General features: G+C 37.0%; 1 protein-coding gene across 3 annotated transcripts in view; it reads left to right on the forward strand.

Annotated features, from left to right (window-relative positions):
* The window catches only part of LOC135481848 (bone morphogenetic protein 1-like), a 143,758-nt gene that overhangs the window by 100,154 nt on the left and 19,838 nt on the right, over positions 1-23,766 (forward strand). For all 3 annotated transcript variants that reach the window (XM_064761584.1, XM_064761583.1, XM_064761585.1), the window contains exons 3-5: positions 2,772-2,949; positions 21,795-22,006; positions 23,213-23,224. In XM_064761584.1, coding sequence (XP_064617654.1) covers positions 2,772-2,949; positions 21,795-22,006; positions 23,213-23,224 — 402 coding nt within the window. The remainder of the gene's footprint in view (positions 1-2,771; positions 2,950-21,794; positions 22,007-23,212; positions 23,225-23,766) is intronic.

Here is a 23,766-nt window from a genome sequence, read left to right on the forward strand (position 1 = left end):
TTTTTTGGAAAGGACAGAAATGTGCATTTCAGCACCAAGTAATATTTTATGGCCTTCTTTTCCATCTAAAAATGCATTTATTTTTGGGGGGCAGAGTTTTAATACATATACAGTGAGTTGTTTCTGTCAGGGGAGAAGAACATAGTGCATTATCTATGAATGCAAAGTTACCATTCCAGCTGTATGTGACCATGCAGTCTGACATGAAGTGCAGTCATGTACATGCAGGGACTTAGTGGAATCACATGTTAGTATTTAGCCGTCAGTGTGTTGCACATGTAGTGACATTTGGTCTAGTTAGTATATATTTAGCTAATACTATATACGGACCTGGCTTGATTAAAAACACATGTCAAATCTGGGTGAATGGTAAGCTCTACTTTGATGGAAAGTAGGCCTGTTGAAATGAGACAAGTTCTAATTGATTAATTAAGTGGTGACTGGCAAAGGTATCATCGCACCAGCCAACGAGTGAAGGTACAGACGAAATGTCCAGGATGTCGTTGTACCGCCACTTCCTCCTCCAAATTACCCCTTCCGGCTCAATTTAAGATGGCCACTCACACACGGACACACACACACACAAAAAAAAGGTGAAGAGAATACTAATGGATGGTATTAAAACTTGGGTATAAAAGTCTCGTGCTCGTCCTTGGTTTGTTAATCTTGGTTTGTTAGGCGGATCATTGGCAGGTGCAGAGGTCTTCATCAGACATCATCTGTACAGCAACTGATAACACGCCTGTAACATAGAACAGCTGTGTTGATCAGTCCAGCACAGTTTGCCTGACACTGATTACAGCTAACATATGGACAGCGGCTGGTAATCAGGCTGCGGATCCGTTAGCTATAAATGGCCGCTGTGCACTCCACCTGTCAGCATGTACACTTAGATACGTGCACTAGGCAATACCTTTGTTTTTTGCACCTTAAAATTGTGTTTTATTAACTGTTGTCAAATTGTCCAGCATTTTTACAAGTATATACTGTGATTGAGTCTCTGCTCTGGAGTCAAATTTATGCTTTGAACCTCATGTAATCATCTTTAGTAAATTATCCATCACTTAGTGTGTTGAAAAGAGAAGGCAGTCTGATGCACTTTGAGGTTAAACCCCTGTAGTGGGTGCTGGAGTGCAGTGGTAGATTGAGTGCAGTGGGTAGATGGAGTGCTTTGGGCGATGAAGTGCAGTGGGTGGATGAAGTGCATTTGGTGATGGAGTGTAGTGATTGATGAAGTTTATTTTGTAATGGAGTGTAGATGTTGATGGAGTGTAGTGGAGTATAATTGGTGATGAAATGTAATGGACGATGAAGTTAAATTCGTGATGAAGTTTAGTTGGTGATGGACTGTAGCAGTTCTGAGATTGTTAGGTGTCAGCAGAGAAAATGGTTCAAAGTGACAGCGATGAAACCCAGTTTAGTTTTCTTCTGAAACCTACTTTTTTCAGAATGATATTTGAACAGTGAATTGATACCACTTTATAGTGTTTCTATAAAAGCCCAGAAAAGGAGCCTAAAAAGTTACTTTAAATTTAATCTATTTCAAAATAATACCTTATTCCTTAAGCTCCTTACTGCACTGCCTACTAACTCTTCATGTCTTTAAAGAAAAAAAGAAATCAGTTTAAAGAGCAATCATCCACAGGTCTCCTGCTATTCTAATTTCCTTAAAAGTTCTCAGAGGACCAAGAACTGTCGAAAATCCGGTTTTGACAAATAGCAGTTGAGCCTCGTAGGATTTAGTTGCATGATTAAGCTGACACCTTGCTTGGCGAAAACTGTGCAATCCTGAGTGATTTGTTTCTCCATTAGACACATTTTAATTTGCTCAAGGTATGACGTAGAGTGGCATTTGGTTTATCAAATTTACATTAGGCTGTTGAGGTTTTGGGCTGCTTCTCCTTCATCTGAATTCTTGTCATGTTCCTTATAGACATTGTGGTAATGCTCCTTATATTTGCATTTTAGATTCAAACATATTGTAGGCCCTCGCAGTATGGTAAATACCCTAAAATTGTGACTGATTTGCTGAGTTTGTTTTCTCAGACTGATTTGAGAAAGGTGTTTGATGTTTGTTTGTAATGGAATATGGTATGATACTTGAAAAATGTAACTTTCAGCATCAAAAGATATTTTGTGACATTTACTTGCCTCTAAACATGCACTTTTTATGTAGATGTAGATGTAGCTAATGCTCTGTGGCAGCTTATTACATGCATGTTCAGATGCAGCTCTATGTGTGCCAGATACCTGACAAAAAGATTTGGTTTGCATTGTATGCTGCGTTTTCCTGTTTTCTGCAGCCATGAATGTGACCACTGTCATATAGGTGAAAAATTGCTGAGAATCATTTATGCATTTATTTGATTGGTCGTCTAGGTCACACTCGAGTGAGTGCTTGCGGTTTAATGTCATACTTAACTTGTCACACTCAGAATTATTGTGCGGAGGAAACCAACACGCACCCTTGAATACCAATGAAATAAACAAAGAACTATTAAAAGTCAAACATATTGTTATCTTTATCTTGGACTCTTAACATCTTCTGTATTGTATTAATTATCTTTTTACAAGGTGTAAAAATATACATTAACACTATACTACATCTATATTAAGATGTGTACGTGTAGATCCTCAAGGGAATTGCATCAAGAATAATACACAGTTAATGTATTGCAATTTGGAAAACACGTCTTCATACATCATACATACATGTTGCTTATCTGTATTCCAGGAAATGGTTAAAGATTTGTTATGTTCTGTATTTGCAGGTTGTGTGTATCATTTTAAGAGTGGAGATGGGGTGGAGAAGAATGGAACCTTCCAGTCTCCAAACTGGCCCAACAGATACTCCAACAATCTGCGATGTATGTACAAATTTGAAGCCAAGGCCAATGAAAGGGTCAAGCTGAACTTTACCTCTTTTCACCTTCAAGGTCTACCTCCTACGTAAGTACTTCTTTTCTTGTCAAACATTTGATCTGCTCAGTGAAGTGAGCTTTAGAAATTGGCAAATTCCTAAAAACTTGATGATCAAAGATATTATCATATAGTCATATGACTTTTTTGATGTTCATATTTTATTGAGTGGCTTACACCCGCTGGTGTCTCTATATGCTTCAAACTGTTTGTATGTGTGTATGATTAGGGTTGGCTTCAAACTTAGTTGACTGCCAATGAACAAAAAATAAGCTGAAGAACATGCCTACTTTGCATGCTTTTCTCCAGGTCATGAATCAGGATCACACATTTCTTTCCTGAAACATGTTCTTTGAATGCTTGACTGGGTAGGTGAATCATTTCCAGGAATATTTGAGCAGAACGTGTACAGTATGCGGTTGAGATCATTTACACAAAGCCTGTTTTTAGGTTGCAATTATGATTTAAAAAGAAAAAAAAATATTATGATTTTGGAAAGTCAGGGTGTTGGTTTTGTGAAAACTTAGATTGTGTGTGTACAGTTCTGATGTGTACAGCTATGTGGCACTTTATTGGGTTTGTACAATGTTCATATATACTAATGTGAATACTTGCACTTTGTTGTAGTTCAGTTCAGATTTATACAGTGTTTATGTATGTCCAGAGTTTTCTTCGATTATGTACCGGTTTACTGGCCTTTTGGACATCTATGTATATGTGATTCTGTCATTTTCTGACAACTCTGACAAATAAGCTACAGGACCCAGATTTCAAATAACCCTTGTTTGTATTGAAATGGGCCGAAATATGCAACAATAGACCCTGTTTCACTTCACAAGTTTTTCCAAGGTCAGTTTGGCCCTGGCAAAATGCCCAATGAAACATTATTTAATTTAGCTTTGAAGTATTTACAAATCTTTTCCAGTGTGTCTGGCCCACTTGAGTGGCACTTTTGTTGGCTGTGCCATTTTGATATTACTCAGTGACGACTGCTGGTAACTCTACAGTGGATCTTCTATTATTGCATGATTTTTGCAAGCTTAATTCGTTGTAACTGCGGGTCAGGGGCGTAGGAGAAGATTTGATTTTTGTTGGAACGAGAATCTTCTCCTAAAGACATCTTGGTTGACTCCCTCCAGCCAAGGTATTTTCTATGGATTTTCTCGTTGCCACCAGCCACAGTCTTTCGCAGACTCTCAATTTCATAAAGGAGGACATTCTAGAGGCACTCACTCTGGGAATATTGAAGCCAAGTCTTCTTGATTCAGCTCCGTCCATATAACATTTTGATCACGCAAATAGCGAGGCCAAAGCTAGTTATATTGACAAATTTCCTCTGTGTGTAGCCATAGGCTTTCTGCCAAAGTTTTCCTCACTAACATTTCTTATTGATGGAAAGTTTTGACTCTAGGTATTCTGTATCTAAAGAACGGATTTGATTTTGAACATTTCAAATTGCCAGTAATGGTTTCTCTCTGTTATTTTCTTCAAGGGTGAAATTGGTATTACATTTATAGATATTGTGTTATATACCTTTGTTTGAATATAACTAACAAGTAATATCATAAGATCAGTGATATATTTAAAATTCATGGAACAAATGCCCTGTGAAGCAAGGCCCAAATAGCTGTGTACTATGCTACAAATAGCCTGTCCACTGAGGTGCAAATAGCCGGTATAACAAGAGGTACATACTGTATAGTGAGTGTATTGAGGTCCAATTATAGCCTCCGTACACTGTAGTCCATGTACAAAGACACAAATAGCTTGTGGACTGAGAGGTATATGTAGCCTGTGTATTGAGGTCTAAATAGACTGTGTATTGAGGTCTAAATAGCCTTTTTATTGAGGTCCAAATAGTTGGTGTATTGAGGTTCAAACAGGCTGTGTTTTGAAGTCCAAACAGCCTTTATATTGAGGCTAAAATGACCTCTGCACCAAGGTCCAAATACAATAAGTGTGTCTATAGTGAGGTCAAAATAAGCTGCATCGAAGTACATATAAAATTGTTTTGTCTAGTAGGGTACATGTACAGATAATCTATGTACCAAGTTAACATATATGAAATCAACAGAAGTTTAGAAAATAAAAAATAAAAGACATTTTTTTGACAGAAATGAATTTTGTGAGAGCCATTACCTTGTTTTGTTACCCATGTTGCCATGGAATTTCCTGACATAACACAAATGATTCTAGAACAAACCCACAAAAATAGTTAAACCAGAAGCTGTGTAATAGACAGATGTTGTCACGCAGAGAATTGTCTCGGGACAGGTAGCTGCATGCTGAAGGACATTAGGGTGTGTTGTGTGTGAGGTAACAATTTGTTATTTGCCACAAAGATTTGTAGTCCCCATGATATTCATCAAATAGGCCATATTCATGTCCTAGCTACAGCAGTCATGCATTCCAATGAAAGATAAGTCCTTTGTCTTCTTTTATAAAATTTCTGGTCATATCTATGTGCAATATGATTTCTTTGAAATGTCTAATCGTGAACAGAATATGCAGTATTTATGGCTGATGAAGAGAGGTTAACTCAGTTAACATCCAGATATGAATATAACAAACAATCCCCTTCAGTTCATTGCAGTTGTCAAGGAAAATCATTGTTTTGGGATATTACATCGAGAATATTACGCCTGCATAAAGTTTTCAGTGCTCAGTTATCAGGCTTCCAACTTGGAAACCAATTCTCCTTGCTAAGATTATTATTGTTTTAGGGATTTGTTTTTTATCAAGGGTCGCAACTTATGTCATAAAACCCATGCATTTGCGTCGGTGCCCAGTAACAGAGAAAACAGTGTTAAAGTAAATGTTTTGGGTGGTAAAAAAGTACTGCGTGTGTTGAGCTGAAACTGATATGCAGAGAACAATAGCATGTGCATATTGATTACTGTTAATTACAAAAGTCACAACTGTTGTTAATTAGAATTGATGATAAGGTAAATGATAGGGTTTGTATTTAAAGAATACTGCATGTATTTAGCTCAAGTTTGCGAATATGTAAAGCACAATAATGTGGAGGGAATGATCCGTTTTTGATGCTCTGCATGTGTGTAACAAAAAGTATCAACAGTTTTTGCAATAATGTGTCTCCAAATTACAAGACTTGCTATGAATTATAAGTCTAGAAAACTGAACATCACAGCCGTATTCATGTACACCATCAGATGAGCACCTAATTAGACTCTAATGTTATTCAGATTGCTTGAAAACATCGCATGATGACTATATTTTGGAATTTAGTTGTTAGATGTAGTTTAGCCTAGTGAACATATAACTGCATAGTTTGGACCTGTAAATTATAAATGTTGCACTTTTCCCAGTCCTGTCCAGGATGTCTGTTGATGGTTAAAGGATGTGGTTGGTTGACTACATGTAGCTGTTACTCAGATTGTGTACAGCAATGCAAGATATAATTCCAACAAATTATTTTTATAGACAGAACAGAAATGTAGGTGTTCCATCATCAGTTAATCTACATGTACTGGAATATGAAGTTATATAAAAAGATTGTTGTACATTATCGATTACATACCCTTGCTACTTTTACATGATCATCATTCGAAATATTTCACCAACCATTCTGTTTGCTAGTCTCAGGGCAAGTGTTTTGTTATGAAAGAAGTTAAGCAGGCCATTTTGTCAAGGTGTTAGATGATCAAAGGGAGGAAGTTTTTAAGAGCCTAGTGTAATATTGCAGCTGTTGTGAGATGTTAGATTAGGAATGAGATTGATCTGGTACCATGTCAGACAAATAATCAGTGGCGATCATGCACAGGTGTGGTGATTTAATATAAAAAAACTGTTCCTCAGCTCCCCAATTTGAAAGGGAGAGAGAAACATGATTCAACCCAGACGCAGGAGTTTTAGGGTATGAAAATACAATTTCATTTTTGACAGGATGGAGATGAAAAGAGAAAATGCCTTTTATGTGTTGTCTGATATGCATGCAAACATTTGAATATGCCTGAAATAACTCTGTCCCAGCTATTATTTTTTTTTTCATTAAGGCCTTTTCTTGCTTTTGGCCAACTGCCTGTGGAAAGATTGTGTACAGCATCAAATATGGAATATTTGATGGATCCATTCAGGACCAGTTTCTTCTTTCCATCTCTGCGTGTGTAACTGTTAAGGTACACCAGCTATCAGGAACAGTATAAATATTTGCCGATTATGATGTTTAAGGCAAAAAAAAATAGTTAAATGAAGTATGTATCTGATGAAAAACCATTAAATGCTGCCCTAGAAAACAGATCAGTTTCTTTTGTTATATTTTTTTTTCAGCTGAATGAAATGCTTTTAAAACAGTTGCATTTTGTTATTGTCTGTTGGGTGTCAGTGATGTCACATCCATATTTTTATTAGTTGAAAAAGTTTATTTGAAGGTTCTTTGGGCAAATGCATTCAGAGCTCTTAATGTAGATGCGTTTGGAAAATACAACTGTGTGTCTAGTGGTAAAAACCTGATGGGATGTCACTTGTCACAGTATAGGGGAAAAAAGGGCATCATAGAATCCAGTGTGTTTTCATAAGTGTTTTTACTTGTTTAATCAGATCTGAAAAGAATTTTATTCTATCAAATAGTGTTTAGTGATCTTTCATTGCAGAATACTAACTGTAAGTATTTTTTTATTTAATTGAAACCTGTAAACATCAGCAAACAAACAGTTTAGCAGGTACCTGGAGATGTGCACTAGAGTTTTCTGGCCACCTTTTTTGCTTATTTGCAAAGTGTTTATTCCAGCATGGTTATTCTGTGTTGACTGATGAAACCATACTTTTTGTGAAGCCCTGAAACTGGCCAATCCAACCAATGTAGTTAAGTCCCCCAAACATATTTAAAATGTGCAAAATATTGCACTGAAAGTTACTCTTTTATGTTCAAAAAGGTTGAGGAATTGGGGTAGAATCTGGTGTCTTCCTCTCATAAATCTAACCCTTCAGCACGAAAGCAAAGTCTCATGTGATACCTACATTAAAGTGCAACTGATGCAAATAATTCTCAATTTTTTTCACTGCACACATTTTCAACTTCCAGTTTCATCAGATCCAATAGACTTATAAGACTTTTTTTATGATAGCATTATTTCTGTGAGGTGAAATTAAATGCTGTATTGATATTATTATAATAATCCCTATGTACATGAATCTATTATGCCTTTTAAGAGGAAATCAACATGGAGTATATCTCATCAGCTTTTTGTCTGGTTTACACTGGCTCATCTAACCTGATTGTGGCCTGTTGGTCAGGTGTTTTTCCTGTAATCATTACAGTAACTACCTTATCTTTTACCAAAGGTAGTGTTTAGGTTTGAATGTTGCCCTTTTATAAATAGGGGAAGTATGGCTTTATCTGATGATAACTGGCTAGGTTAGAGTTTGGCAATGTGGGAAGGTAATGGTGGATGGGAAATTCTTGGTTTATATTCGCCTTGAAGGCCAGATGGTTAGCTTGCTTACGTAGGGAGCTTGAAATGCCAGAATTGAATTAACCAAAGGGCATTTTAATTAAGTAAGGAATAGGCATATTTAATTATTAATTAAAAACATTCATTTTTGATTGTTGTTTTACACTGTACTCAAGAATTGTTCACTAATGTGGTGGCAGTGATTTTTATGTTTGGAACAAAACTGGATTACCTAAGATAAGCTACTGACATGCGTCTCCTATGATATTGGATTTGAGTTAAGCACCATACATGCCTGAATACACGACACAGGCATGGTGTTGATATTCCAGGTGTTTTTATTATTGAGAACTTCATTCTGATGGTATTAAGTGTTGATGTAAAACATCACCTTATTTATTGTAATTTGTCAAAAATCTATGATGTTCTTAAAGTGAAGAGAATTATCCCAAATCAGAACCAGAGATTCCCCTATGTTATGTTGCCGGGCAGGTGCCATTTTCCTTTCTGTCTGAGGATCAGACTTAACTTGGTTCCTGTTACTCACATTTTGTGAAAAACTCAAGGCAATAGATATCCAGTTTGTGAAGATTCACAAATTTGCCATTCTTTTATTCTGAGTTCAAGGATGACCTGTGTCATGTAGTATTGTACCCTTTTACAGCAGAAAATTATATCCATAGCTTCAGTGAGATAGGTGACCTGTCTAACAGTATAAGTGAGTGAGGAATCTAGACTAAATTGCTTTTTTTGAGCTCATTTGTGCCACCTCGTCTTCTCTGTCTGACTGTGAAGGATGGGATTTCTTTCAATCCTCAATACAATTACAATGACCCAAGCCACCACACACACTGCTCAAGATGGAAATAAATTCGCCAAATGAAATTTATGTGGCTTCCACTGTTGAGTTTGTCTGATGGCCGCTCCGATTTGGTGATACTGCGCATCAGAGGGTAGCCAAGGGTGTAGCTGATTTAAATGAAAATTGCATCAGCTTTGGCAGCTTAAAGTTAAACAATGATGTTGATCTGCATGGCTTATCTTTCTGTCTTCCGTTCCCAGACCTGATGGTTTTCATTTTAAGTTGATGTCCAAATTACCACAATTTACCTTTTTTTTCCTCCATACTTTCTTCCCGGATAGATGTAGTTATGTAAGACTGAGGTTTGCAACTGATTCTTTCTTTACCCAGTGGAAGAATAAGCATCTTAAGGGGAGAGCAATATTATCGCCATCGATCATCTAAGCAAAGCTAACAGAGGTACCCAAGGAATAAGGTGATTTATCATGAACTGAAGGATTACCCATTCATCTTTTCTCTCCCGGCTCGACTGTTTATGTGGAGTTGACATGCAAAGAATACAAAGCCTGTTCTACTTTTGCTAATAGAACTGACATGAGCAGAACAGGCAGGGTATTGTCCTTGGTTCCCTACCATCCCTAACATGCTTTTTCTGATCAGAGACAATAAAAACCTCTTGGCATTGATGGAAGCCATTTCCTGTGGCCAAGCTAAAGTGGTCCACCCTGACTGGATGAGCTTCTTAGCTTGACAGTGTCCCCTCTCCAGTCGCTGGGTCCCAGCCATGCGTACGCCCCTAATGGGCACAAGTCCCATGTCTGATTTGAAGTTCTGCCCGTATACCCACAAAAACCACTGCATTCATTGGCCACATTCTGTTCATCGCTCTGTTACATCTTGTATGAAATCGTCCTAATGTAAGGCCATTTGAAGCAATTTTTTTAGTTCAAGGAGGGTTTTTAAGTTCCTGGAAAAGTTCATGAAAAAAAGTATGCAACAGTAACAGTGGTAAATGTTCTTTCTTTTTTTTTCACTTCTTTGCCATAAAAATGGTGGCATTAATGGATGTATTTGACATATTGCCAGACACTGCATCAAGCAAACCCCATTGATCAGGTTATTATTCTATGTCACCCATCTAATCAGCCTCTTGATAATTAGGTGAATAATGAGCAAATGACAACACACAATGGCCAATTGATTGTCTCTCAGAATCACGCTCAAATAAATCTCCTGGAAAGTGACCAGAAATCAGCAATGAGCCTACAAATACATTGTTGTTTCAATTTTTGTTGAACTCATACCTGAATAGCAATGTAATCAATTCTGATTCCTACATGGAAATTTGTCTTTAATGTGAAAATTTCCATTTTTAGATTGAAATCTGTTGTCACAGAAAGTTGTCAAAGGTTTCTTAGTGTGGGCCATGCTTAACATTTGACCACAGAAATACTTACACATGTAAAAATGCATTTACACCTAGTTCTTGTGGTAGCCAAATAAATCAAGGTGGTATTCAGGGATTCAGAGTTCACATCGCTGAGGTTCTACTTAGTATACTTAGAAGTCATACATAATGATGCTCCTTGTTTTAAAATTTTGTGTTTTTTTTTATATGTGGAAATATTGAATGTTAGATTTCAAATGAAGTGCAATGGTTCCTCACCTACATGTACAAGCTATAGCGAGGGCCTATAAGGATTAGTTATTTTGTCTTGTCATCCGTGTTGCTGTCTTGTGTATCCTACGCACCCATGACATATATTTCTGTTAAGGTTCATGGCAGGTATCTGAAATTTAAGTGACTGCTTTCATGTGTGTTGTGCCCTAATTCTTCAAACTTTTCAACCACCTTTACAAGCAACCTTTTTAAACATTCTGAGAGAACTCTGGGGTGTAGAGAAAAAATTTGCACAGCTCCATGAAGCTTACTGTACTTACATCTTTAGTGACACAAAGAAATCATTTTGATAATAATTGTATGCATAAATAGTACTGGAAAAGTCAGGAATATATTACCATAATGAGATAGGATTATGTTAAGAAGATCGAAGACAAGGAAGGAGTAGGTACATGTACATCCTAACATCTTGGAATTGTTCTGTTCTTTAAGAACCTATGTGTACATGAGAACAGATTAAATTATAATAGCAATTTTAAATGCTGTTAAAACATAATTAAGAGGAACATTTTCCCTAGACATTTGTGAAGGCCTGTTTCGAAGTAATGTTAAAATAATGTCGATAAAGCAGGTTATTGCTGTAATAAAAAGTAAGCCTGATATTCTTGCACTGATTTATGTTCTGTTTAAACAGTTTTTGGAATTTTCCCAGATAAAATCAATGGATAATGCAATGGATGAAGGGAACAGTCTACTGCAGATCTGGAGGAAAGCGTTTTCTATAATGCTAGAAATTCTGGCTTCGGGCAAGGAAAAACTCTTGATGAGCTGTTAATGTTCCAGATGTGTTTGCCGGAAGCAATCGGAATCTGCAGTCACCTTGTGTGAGAGGATTATGGGTGAACACTTGCAACCGCTGAAGCATTTCTTGCTGCTGACGTCTGGCCCTTTGATCACCTTGACGGATGCTGAAAACACCTCTGAGCACTCTAGGCAAACATCATCGTATAATTAAGTTTCATATTTCTTCCACTGAGGTTCTCAAATTTTTTTTTTCATTTTTTCTTCGTTTGTGCCACAGGTTCTTGTCTGTGTCACTACTTCAGGATGGCCTGTAACAATTTTCTGTGTCCAAACAAGAATGACAACTCGTCTACTGCATCTTCCCCTGTGGACAGATCGTGAGAAATCAACAGGACATCATTAATAATGTCATGGGATTGGTTTTAATGTTGTTACAGAGGCACCATATTTAGCAATTGATAAGATAATCAGATTTCAGTTTGTGTTGATCATTGTCTGGCATTACCAAACTACATGAAGCTAATGGATGTGTAGGAATTTCGGCTTTAGGCTTATCTTGCTATTGTATTTGACCTAAAAATTCACCCAGTAGAGTGTATATTTAGTAACCAAGGAGGGTCGTAAAATATTAAATTTTAGGGAAGAAATTTACATCGGTCCAGTAGGATATGACCCTAATTCCAAACAAACCTCTGGACACATTTCTAAGGTCATTAGAATGCTAACAATTAGGTTATTTGCTAGTAGAATGCTAACAATCAGGTAATTTAGTGATAGATAATATTTAGGTCAAAGACAGTATTTCACTATCAGCGTAATATTTCCTCCAGAGCTTTTCCAGTGAAGAATAACAACAAATAAAAGAATAACCAATGTACAAAAAATTAATAAACAAAAAGAATACAAATGAAATAAATCTCAAAGAGGCATTTGTTTTGGATCTAGCCATTTCTTCTAACTCCAATTTATTTTATTCTTTTGTATTTTTTTTTTCATGTAAACCTGTTCTGAAGGATCTGATTACCATATTTGTGAGTAAAAACTGAATATAAATCATGAGTGCAACACTTCATTTTGTAATAATGTCAAGACAAGCACAGTCATCTGATTTGTCTCCGACATAGTATTGATTTGAGAGAAAAAATGTACACATGGTGTCATATATTAGAAGTTAATGGCTGTTGAAGCATTTACTAGACATGTTTTCTATCCAGACATAAATGTAGCTGAACGGTGTAGACATGTAAATAAAGCTTAACTAAGGTATACATGTTGCATAACTAAGGTAGAAATGTAACCTAACTAAGGTAGAAATTGCTCAGCAAGAAGCTGATGGTCTCTTGAGGCTGACAGATACATTTTTAACCTATAGAAATTAGATCTCAAAATGTAGTTTAACATGCGCTAGAGGTGATAGGTAAACACATCTATTGAAAGGAAGCGGGGGGGGGGGGGGGGGAGGAGGAAATAGATTTTGAAAAGTTGAAAAACTCATAAATTCTTATAGTCAAATCACCAGGATTCAGTGAGTTACAACTGACTCATTTTTGCTGCTGAGGTGTAGGAATCAGATGTCGGACATAACAGATATTCATATACCAATCAGCAACCATAAAATTAATGTATGCTCCAGGTCAGTAATCACAAGACCAGTTTCCAAAACAATGCTTAACACAGACTACCAAAGAACTCTTGATAAGATATCTCCAAAGACATTGACATGGCCTAGGCGGTCATGGTGTATTAAAGTGGTACAGCTTGTGGGTACTCAGCATGGTCAGCTACATCTGATGGAGCCCAGGGAACCACAGGAAGGATCTGGACATCAGATAGTTTGCTAAAAGTGATTGTATGGCTCCGACACGAGCCCACATCACCTATCTACTAGCCTTCTAATACAATTTGGAGCTTGCCGGCTGGGCTAAATTGAGTTTCTCCTCTGTAGTTCAAATATGAATGATTTTCTGCCCTCATCTTATGACAGGGTAAAGATTCCAAAGGCTCACATTGTGCCGTCTTTACCATATTCTTTGCTCCCATGTTAATACACCTCAATCACAGAAAGTAATGCTTTCCACCAGTTATTCCTGCAGATTGGTTTTGGAATCCAATAAGGTAGGATTGAATTGATTTCTTATTATCAGTTCATATCTGACCTCCTATGTATCCGGTATGCTTTCAGGTTTACACCATCACCATTTGCTTTAGAAACCAGAGAAAAAACCTTAGAGCATCCAATAAAATGCTTTTAAGGGCTCTCTTTAGTTCTAATTTTTGGGAAGGCGGGCGGGGAGGGGGGTGCTAGGAATGGATTTCCGAAGCTGTCTCTCACCTACTCCTGTCATCAGATATGAGTATAAATCTTAAAACCATTTGTGTAGAAGCATTGATTGTTGTATGCTTTTGTTTTTGGTTTTTTTTTTTCACAACTTTTGAGCAATTTGCTGAATGATAGTTCTTTATGCCTAGTAAATGTTGGCTTAAAGCAAATATTAGGATTAATATTTTGGATTGCAAAGCTGAACAGATGTTTTTTTTTTGAGAGGGAAAGGATATATTTTTTTGTTCTTGAAAGTGGTTTCAGTTCAATTACTAAGCAGCTCAGATTTGCAATCTATACTAAATCATTCCATTTCACATAAATCTTTCCACCATTACCAATTCTCAAAATACAAGAAAGTGCCACAGTTTTTGATAACTCTGCACCAAAATCATACACGTTCTGTAGAAGCCTTTCTGTGTCTCTGGACTATACACAAAAGATTGGACATAGTGGAGACAGAGTGAATAGATATTGTGCCAATTTCAAACTCTGGTGATTGGTCACAGATCATCACAGGCGCCTAGCCCCTGGGGATAAGGATAGAGATACAGCCATGACCAATGTGATTTCCTCAGACCTATAAGCCCAAAGCAAACATGCAAGATCATCAAGTCCCTTGAGATGGACATTTTCTGGTAAAAGGAATCTCATCCTTGTCTATACCCCTGCAGCAGTCAGAGGCTGTGGAAACCCTTTCAGCATCGGCACAAGATATGTTCTACCCCCTGCTCCTCACCGTGGTCAATAACCTAAGATGACCAGTCCCTGTCTAACCCTTAAGGCTAAAGAAAACAGCAAGCCATTTATTGACAAGTACATGTACCCATGGATGGATTTTTCTGACCTCTCACTAAAAATAGGGCTAATGTCACATTTACTGTCGATTTCATTTTATCCACAAATGATGTGATCATGGATCTCTGTGATCTGACACTGTCCTCATTTCAGATTTTCCTTGTCTATTGTGATGTGTATGTGATAGGCATATTGATGGAGAAAAATCAGCATTGTGTGTGAAATTAAGATTAAACCATGTGTCTTGTTAGGTCAGTCAAATACTGGAGGATTTTACTTACATTTATACCTTTTAGATGTTGTCACAAAAATTACTATTTGACTGAATTTTTTCTTCCCTCATTTGGATGTAGCTTTTGATTGTACCTAATATTATTTTATTATTTTGTTCATAAAAAACATATGCCAAAATGTACACCAAATACCACAAGCAAACTAGATTTGTACCCTTTGTAATCATACCAAATTTTCTCAAGCAGTCTCTTTAGTGCTAAAAAGCCCTTTGCTTCCTTAGAAGCAGTGGCTTTTTTCAAGCATTTTCATTGATGTCAACCTTATAGTGGGAATGACAGAAAACTTTATGAGCCTGGCAACACAACCTCTATTCTTTTAAGAAGTTTCTACTTTTTTGGGTGCAACATTACCCATGGACACAAAAAAAGAAATATCAGTGGTTAACCATTGTGGATTTCTAAAGAGAATTAAGTTAAAAAGTTTAATAAATCAATAGTTTCTTGAAGTTAAATCCTTTTGTTTTTGATCTTAGACTTTTGTTTTTTTTTTTTTTTGGAGGGAGCAGATAGTGACTTCCCTGGACGTCTGCAACTTGATCTTTGATGGCCGACTTTGATCGTCTACAAGAATGTTTTATAACGAACTTAATTGGGGAATTTGTCATGGTCTTATTATGTGGGCAAGCTTATCATTGCTCCAATTTGTCCCGCAGTTCTCCCAGTGGGAAGGTAATCTTGGAACTAGTGAGATAAGGCATTATTGGCTACATGATAATCGAACATATTAGCCTTGTGCCTTGGGCTTTTGTTACAGACAGATTATTCTGTTCCTGCTCAAGACAAATTGCTACTTCTCCTTTCTGCTCAAAGTCTATATCCTGCCTGGAAGAGCTTGTTATGTGTACCAGTAAATCAGTAGATCATGCTGAGACGTACTCTCAAACAGAGAAACACATACCTACTCCAGTAAATCATGGAGAGGAGTCCTTGTGGCAAGACAGTAGTAAATGGCAAGGTACGCCTACCAATACTACATGGGCTGGTAAGTGGACACGTCAACCAATTGACTGTCTGAGGCCGATTGAAACCATTGACTACCCCTAATAGATGACACATAAACAATGGTTCTAAAAAGTTTTGAGTTTTTTTTTACATGAAATTTCACTATTCAAGCTTCAACCTTTTTGCTGGTTTGCTAGGTGTTTGTTGAAACATATTCTGGAGGCATTATTCTGTGTACTGATAAAATTATACTTTTACGAAGCCCTGAATTTTGACTAATCCAACCATGTAGTTGGTTGTCAGATTAAATTTTAAATGTGCATAAATTGCACTGAAAGTTGCTTTTTCATATGTGAAAAGGTTGGGGAATTTGGATACGTGTAATCATACTTTTCCTTGATAAACATTTGTTCACATTGCATGAAAGCCTTTAAATTAACAGTTCATGAAAATGCTTTCCAGCAAAAACCATGATATATGCTTTTTCATAATAGGGAAATGGGCATATGTACACCATGTGCAGAGGTTTATGATTTGGCTATTCTTTATGTCATGGATGGTATCATGTTGTCATGTTGGTTGACATTTCATCTTTTGCTGTATTTAACAGTGAGGCAGATGTCAACATTTTATCATTCTTTCAGAAATTAAAAATGTGGAAATATAATTGTATTATGGTGTTGAATAATTAAGGTTTGAAAAGGATCAACAACATTTATTTATCCGGAAAGAGAATAGTAGTGTAGAATGTCGCAACATGGCATTGAATCATGAGTGCTGAGACTCCTCCTCATGCAATTCACAAGTTCATCTTTTCATAATTTTTCTTGTAAATCAAAATAGCTTTATGGTGCAATAAGTAAGATTACATGAAAAAAAGTTTGAGAATGTTGCCCCTGAGCTTGGTATCAGAGCATTAACTCTGACTGCATCAGTACCACTTTGTTAGGTACGTGTAATGGGTTTTTTTTTTTTTGTGATTTGTGAAACTGACCTCTGATCTCCATAGCCGAGCAGTAGCTTTGACATTTCCTCATAAGGCAGGTTAGATATTAACAATGGAAAGGGCATGGGCGTGGTTTGTTGGAGCTCTACCTGATTTCCACCCTTAATGTTGGCTGCAACCAAGTTTGTGCAATATTTGTTTGTATAGCATTAATGCATTCGGTATGTTATTGAAACATATTTCAAGCAGTGAAAGTCATAATGTGGTATAGTTATTAAATAAAAGGGTTTGTCTGCTTACAGTGTTTTAAATATTCAGTTCAGCATTTTTTGGTCCATTCATGATGGTTAATTGAAATGAATCATTTTAAATGCTGGTATTTTTATGGTGTTCAAGATCTCTGGAACACTATAGCTAGAGTTACCAGACATGCATGCCCCCTGCCCCTATTCTGCCTCCCTTTTCTGATCGTACTGGCACACTATACTAACATTAGACTAACCTGAGTTATGTGCCTAACCTTTCATCCTGAGCGACAAGCAAGAAAGTCCTACATTGCCAATTTGAAAGTGTTGGGTATCTGTGTGTCCGAACTTAAGCTCAGGTCTCTTGTGGTAACCGTCTCACGTTTTCACCTTGTTCTCGCCACGATATGGCTGAAATATTGCCGATGTGGCGTTAAGCCATAATCATTCATTCATTCATTCATTCATTTCTCTTGTTTACATTAGGTAGATGCTCAAACCTCCCTGCAGTCATTTTTGAATAAGGGAGATAGCACTTTCGACTGTGGATCAGCTCACGTGTTCAGAACAGGTTATACTGGGCGGAAGCAAAAGTGCATCCAGATTTGTCTGAACTACAACCTTACAAACATTGGCAAATCCCAGTAATCAGCCTAGTTTGAGTTTTGACTTGAAAGTATGCTTGGGGCTATGACGGGTATCATGAAGATTTGTATAAATTGCACAAAGTTTGCTGAAATATGTGTAACAGCAGAGGTTTGCTATACTGTTAACTCTTGCATTGGTAACTACTAATGTACACTACTTTTCAAATCATTTGACCAGTGCCACATCAGCTTTATGTCTATCATCATTGCCTTTGTTCCAAGGCCACTTTCTTGATTGAGTTTGTTCCAAGGTTTTACTCTGTGTATGGACTACCTTATACATTATGATGTCAAAGAATGTCAGAGTTGCTTTCCACTTGGCCATTACAATGTGACCAGACTTAAAGGCTATAGGCTCAGACTGATTCGTCTCCAACACTGTCTCTGGGTTATTGATGAGGCTCCCAATAACCGTTGGAACTAGCACAGCTGTGAGTGAAGTACCGCTGCATTCTCCCGCCTATGCTGTAATTAAAAGTTGAGAGCCAGTATCAGACTGACAACAGCTTTATTGATGGGAGAGTCAAACAGCAGACATATTTCTGGGGCCAAGAACAAAGCAAAAGTAAACGAATCATTGACTTTGGTTGAAAAACCTTTCTTGCCCTTGTCAAGCAGATAGTTACGAAGACTGTCTGCTTATCATCCATTCCCATGTCCGATCATGCCCTGCTGCTGGAGTTGCTATTAGTGGTCAGGTCAAGCTTAATCACGCTATTCCCAGGTTTTGTTCAGGGTTGTCCCTGGTTCCATGTTCTGAAGGGCCTACACAAACACCCCTGCTGAGACCCACCGTAGGATCTGCTTACACTGACCAATAAGATCACTTTTTTGTTCCTTAGGGGATAGCGCCATCTGGTGGGTTGAAGAATCTAGATAGTCTTGTTTCGTTTTATTGTGTTATTGTTCCTCATTGACCTTTACTTCTCTCATTCAAACAGACATTCTGAATGTAGTGAATGTATTTTAAGCTGGTCAGTAAAGTGATTTACTCCAAAGGGTATGTATATGAGAGGTTATAAAGATATTATAAAGCTTGGGGTTTTCTGTGGGCATTGTGTTAAATGTCCTTAGCATTGAATGACCTTGCAGGATCTAATGCCTTTATACTCATCTAAAACCAATTTGGAGTTCTGGTAATCATAAAAAGAAATGTGTTTTTAGACGTTGAAAATGTTCCTTTTCAAGGCTTTGGAATATGTTTTTCTTGCTGCAGTGACCTTTGTTCCACCTTGATTGTACATCATGAGGCCGTATCTGTTGGCCTGCCACAGAAGAGATTGCGATAGCACAAGCTCCATTCCGTGTCAGTCTGATTGCAGTATCTTAAATGTTTACTTTGCTAACGTGAATGAGTGATAGTCAGATTAACTGTTGTGTACATGTTCATGTATTAGTGCTTTCATTTTGTTAAGATGACAAACACCATATTCAAGACCTGGCAGTAGCATGCTTTTCTCATATGTGTGGAAAGGTTAATTAGATCCTGCTGCTTTGATGGAGAGGTTTGCAGTTTCTTGTGTTTGTCTCAGCCATAATTGGATGTGTTAGAATCAATATCACTTTGCCCTTTGACCATATTAAGAATCCTGTTCTCAAGAATGATCAGAAAATATATACATTAATTGTTTAACCTTTCTACATGTTTGTAAGATGTTTGTTAAGCAACATTCTGCATTGACTGATAAAATTATATTTGCTGTAAAGCTCTGAAATTGGCCAACCCAACCAATGTAGTTTTGTCTCCAGATTCATATTACGCTGAATGTTCCTCTTTCTTAAGGGGGAAAGTTTGAGGCATTAGGATACTCGAACAGGCAAAATGTGACAATTCAGATTTTCTCTGACACAAATTCTTTACTTTCACCCAAAGGAAGTTTCTTGACTGCAGAGTATGAAAGTGTGTGATACATAATGTTTCACACTGACATGTAGCTGTAACAGGTGTTTTCTCGCAGCTGATAAACCCATGACCAATGAACCCTCATGCTTAGATCCATGTTTTACTTGGTCTTTAATAGATTTCTGGCAAAGGCCAGTGGTTTGCCATGGACATTAGAGTTTTACCACAAGCGTGACCACCATCATATATTTAAAGATTGTTGAACATTGTGCTGTTGGTATTATGATGCATTATGCAACCCTCATGGGTATAAATTATTCCTTTTTATCTTGTCCAGTTCTTGATTGCCTTGTGCACACCAAGTTATTAGTGGTTTTGCTTTTGCAATTCCTATGTGTAGATGATGAAACATTTAATAAATGGTTGTGGTTCTAATTGGGCTGGTTTATTATGGTAGATCTATGATTTTCTGTGATTGACTGATTCAAAGATTCAAACAAAAGCTTTCTTGGAAGTGTTAATTGTTGCTTTTGGATCGTACCTCCTGGGCATGCTGTAGACTTATTGCTTTGATTCTATGGTGCTAGCATCTCTTGCTTGTTGAAAATCATACTTCCTGGGTGTGCTGTAGACTTATTGCTTTGATTCTATGGTGCCAGCTTCTCTGCTCTTTTTGCTAATCCTGCTGCATACTTTTTCTCATTAATATTTATGCAAGCCAATAACTTTCCCAGAGACCTTTTGCCATGGCTTTGCATGTGTATTATTGAACATTGAAGAGGACATGTCATGTTTAATGTTCATGGTTACAGAATGCATGAAGCAGAGGATTTTTGAGATGCTGTATTATGGATCTGGAGACGGTTTGTCTGTGGATGTGCCACAAGTGTTTTCATGCTTCCCTGCTTTTAATTTAGCAAGCAAGGTTGTGCAGGGTTTTTTTCTGTACGTTTCATTTAATATTCAGAATATGGCGAGTATTAAACATTTTGAATACCATTTAATTACTCCCATACATTATAAATGTACTTACATGTATTGAATAGGATATGACACTTGAATAATAACTGTTTTACATGTCATTTATATTTGAGATTTACTAAATAGCTATAATGTGAGTTATATTCTATATAATTATACATACTTCCATATTTGCAGGATTAATTGTTTGACCCAAAAATAAACACAGATTTTCAATAGCTATGACACCCTACAAAAAAGTAAATGTGCCAACTAGACTATTAGCTGTTAACAGTGACATGCAGTAATCAGCTGTAACATTCTGACAGTGTTCCACATGCAATCATGACGCTGTTGCAATATTGGGAAACCATTAATGATCTGGTGGCTCGGTTCTAATTCAAGTCGGCCTGCACAGAACACATAAGAATCACTATTGACGAAGATAGTACTTTGTGTTACAAGGGTGCCTGTACAGAACATGGGGAAGCCGCTGATTATCAAGCTACATGTAGTAGGTTCGTACTACAACGCTGCCTTGCTGAACAGAACACAGGGAAATCAGGCTCTTAGTTTGGTACTACAAGGCTGCCTTGCTGAACAGAACACAGGGAAATGACTAATGGGCTCTAAGTTTGGTACTACAAGGCTAACTGTACAGAACACAGGGAAAGCACTAATGGGCTCTTAGCTTGGTATTACAAGGGTGCCTGTACAGAACACAGGGAAAGCACTAATGGGCTCTTAGCTTGGTATTACAAGGGTGCCTGTACAGAACACAGGGAAAGCACTAATGGGCTCTTAGCTTGGTATTACAAGGCTGCCTGTACAGAGCACTGGGAAATCGCTAATGGGCTCTTAGCTTGGTATTACAAGGCTGCCTGTACAGAACACTGGGAAACCGCTACTGATCTAGCTGGAAGCTTGGTATGATATACATGTAAGGTCATCTGAACGGAACACTCTAGTGGTTCACTGCTAGCCTGACTGATTAACCTGTGCAGAGCTTTCAGGTTGTCTTTTAGATGCACTACATGAGCTACACAACACTTAGTGTTAAAACATATAAAGATATTGTTTGCTTAACCACTGAATCTAGCTAGGGTAAGGTTAAAGTAGCTCTATGTACATGTATACATGTACATGTATATATCTCATTTTCCTTGCCAAACCACATGTCACAGTGCCTTCAATTTTAAATATAATGGATTACAACCTTTGTATAATTTTCTTGTTACAGGTGTTCTAACGACTACCTGGACCTGTACACACAGGTGACTCCAGACGCTGATCTATTAGAAGTGCCTTCCCCACTGAGATTCTGTGGGGATATGTTAGACACCTTCCCCAGTGCCATAATCTCCCACACCTCCTACCTTATCTTTACCTTCTACACAGATGACATCCGCGTCAACCAAGGCTTTCAGGGCACCTACGAGTTCATAGATGCAGGTATGATCACCTCAGTTAGGATTAAGCTTGGCATAAGTAATAATTTTTGCACATACAAGTGTTTGTTCATCAAATTATGACAAAGTTTTTTTTTTTTGTTTTTTGTTTTATATTATTTTTTTAAGGGATGTAGCACGTGAAATAGTATAAATTTAAGCAAAAAATTCAGAAATCTGGTCAGTGGCAATTAAAATTTAAATCATATAAAAATGTGAAAGAGGTTTTTAAGTAGAGTTACAGGGATATAATTGTGAAGGAAATCTGTGAAATTACAGGAATTTGCTTCTAACAGCAGTACATTTGTGTTCATAATTCAGTTGTGCAAGAATTATTTGCTTATACCAAAAATCTACTTTCTCTGCTGGTCCCATTTATTTGTTTGTATTATGTGACATTGTATTAAAATAACATAGGCCCCTACCGTCAGGCCAAGAAGTACTTCATATCCCAAAAGTCCTGACAAATGATGGAAATTTGAATCTTTTGTAGCGTAATAATATGAACAATGGACCAGAACATGGGTAAATTTTTTGGTAGCCTGACACATACTCTGTACAGTTTGTGAATTGAAAATTAGAGACCACAAAAAAAACAACTATTCATTTAACATTGTTGTTTTGAATGAGTCAGATCTACTGTAAATTTGAAATTGAAAAGGATTGTGAAGGTTTATAGTGTTAGATGAATTGAGCTCACTTCTCTAGGCCTTGTTGCATAAAGAAATCCTTTGTGAGAATTTAGTTTCATGCAAATCAGCTATCAACTGGCGTGAGGGTATCAAACAGATTAGTTAAGGTGACAAGACACAGCCCCGCTTCATTGGTAGAGTCATGACACAATGATATTTTCTGAAAAGTTTGGAGATTTTTTGATAACAAGATGGGCATGTGTGACAAGCCATGGTCTGGATGACATCAGCTGACAAGAGAATTTAAATGTCCACGTGCCAACTGTAATCTAAAATTTGAACAGATACATTTGGCAGAGTAATGGTGTCTTTGAACATTAACATTCCTTTCTGTTGTGTGATGGTTGTTTTTTTCTTCTTTAGCATTAAGTTTTTGATTTGTTACACTGCTGATTTTGAGAACATGCGTGGATCAGTCTGTGATGTCTGCTCTTCGAAAAATATCAAGTGTTTTTTTTCTTGTTCCATTAAAATGTGTTATCTTCATATTCACTGCTTTTTTTTGTCTTATTTTACAGCAACTGTTTCATGTAAGTTGCTTGAAATAGATGTTTAATTTATTTTATGTTTAATTTTATTTTGGCACATTTTTTACGCACGGAACATGCTTTAGCGATACTTCTTGTTTGCTGTGTTGCATGATGATGAATTACTGTTGGAGTTATCCCCTCTTGTTTGACTACCACACGACAAGAGTTATCTTCCTTATCTTGGCTTTTTTTCTTTTCCAAACACATTGAAAGTTTGTCATGAGACAAAAAATAATCATACCTGTGCATTTCTTTTTTTTTTTTTCTTTTTTTTTTTTGAACGCATGAACTCAGTGTTGTTTATAATTAGTAATTTAGTGCTACTCTCATGTTAGGATATGAAAATTTTTTATCTATCTCAACTGACAATAATAATAATCCAATGCTTGCTATGTATCACCCGCGAGGGTGTTATTCTCAAAATGGTTCATTTCTCATACACATGATAAAGCTTGTGAAGCTATACCTCCACTATGACAATAATTACTGAAATTCTTACTGAAACTATCGGCAATGTGAAATATATGAACACCAGCTCCACT

This window comes from Liolophura sinensis, chromosome 1 (genome assembly GCF_032854445.1).
Source record: "Liolophura sinensis isolate JHLJ2023 chromosome 1, CUHK_Ljap_v2, whole genome shotgun sequence".
Lineage (NCBI taxonomy): Eukaryota > Metazoa > Mollusca > Polyplacophora > Chitonida > Chitonidae > Liolophura > Liolophura sinensis.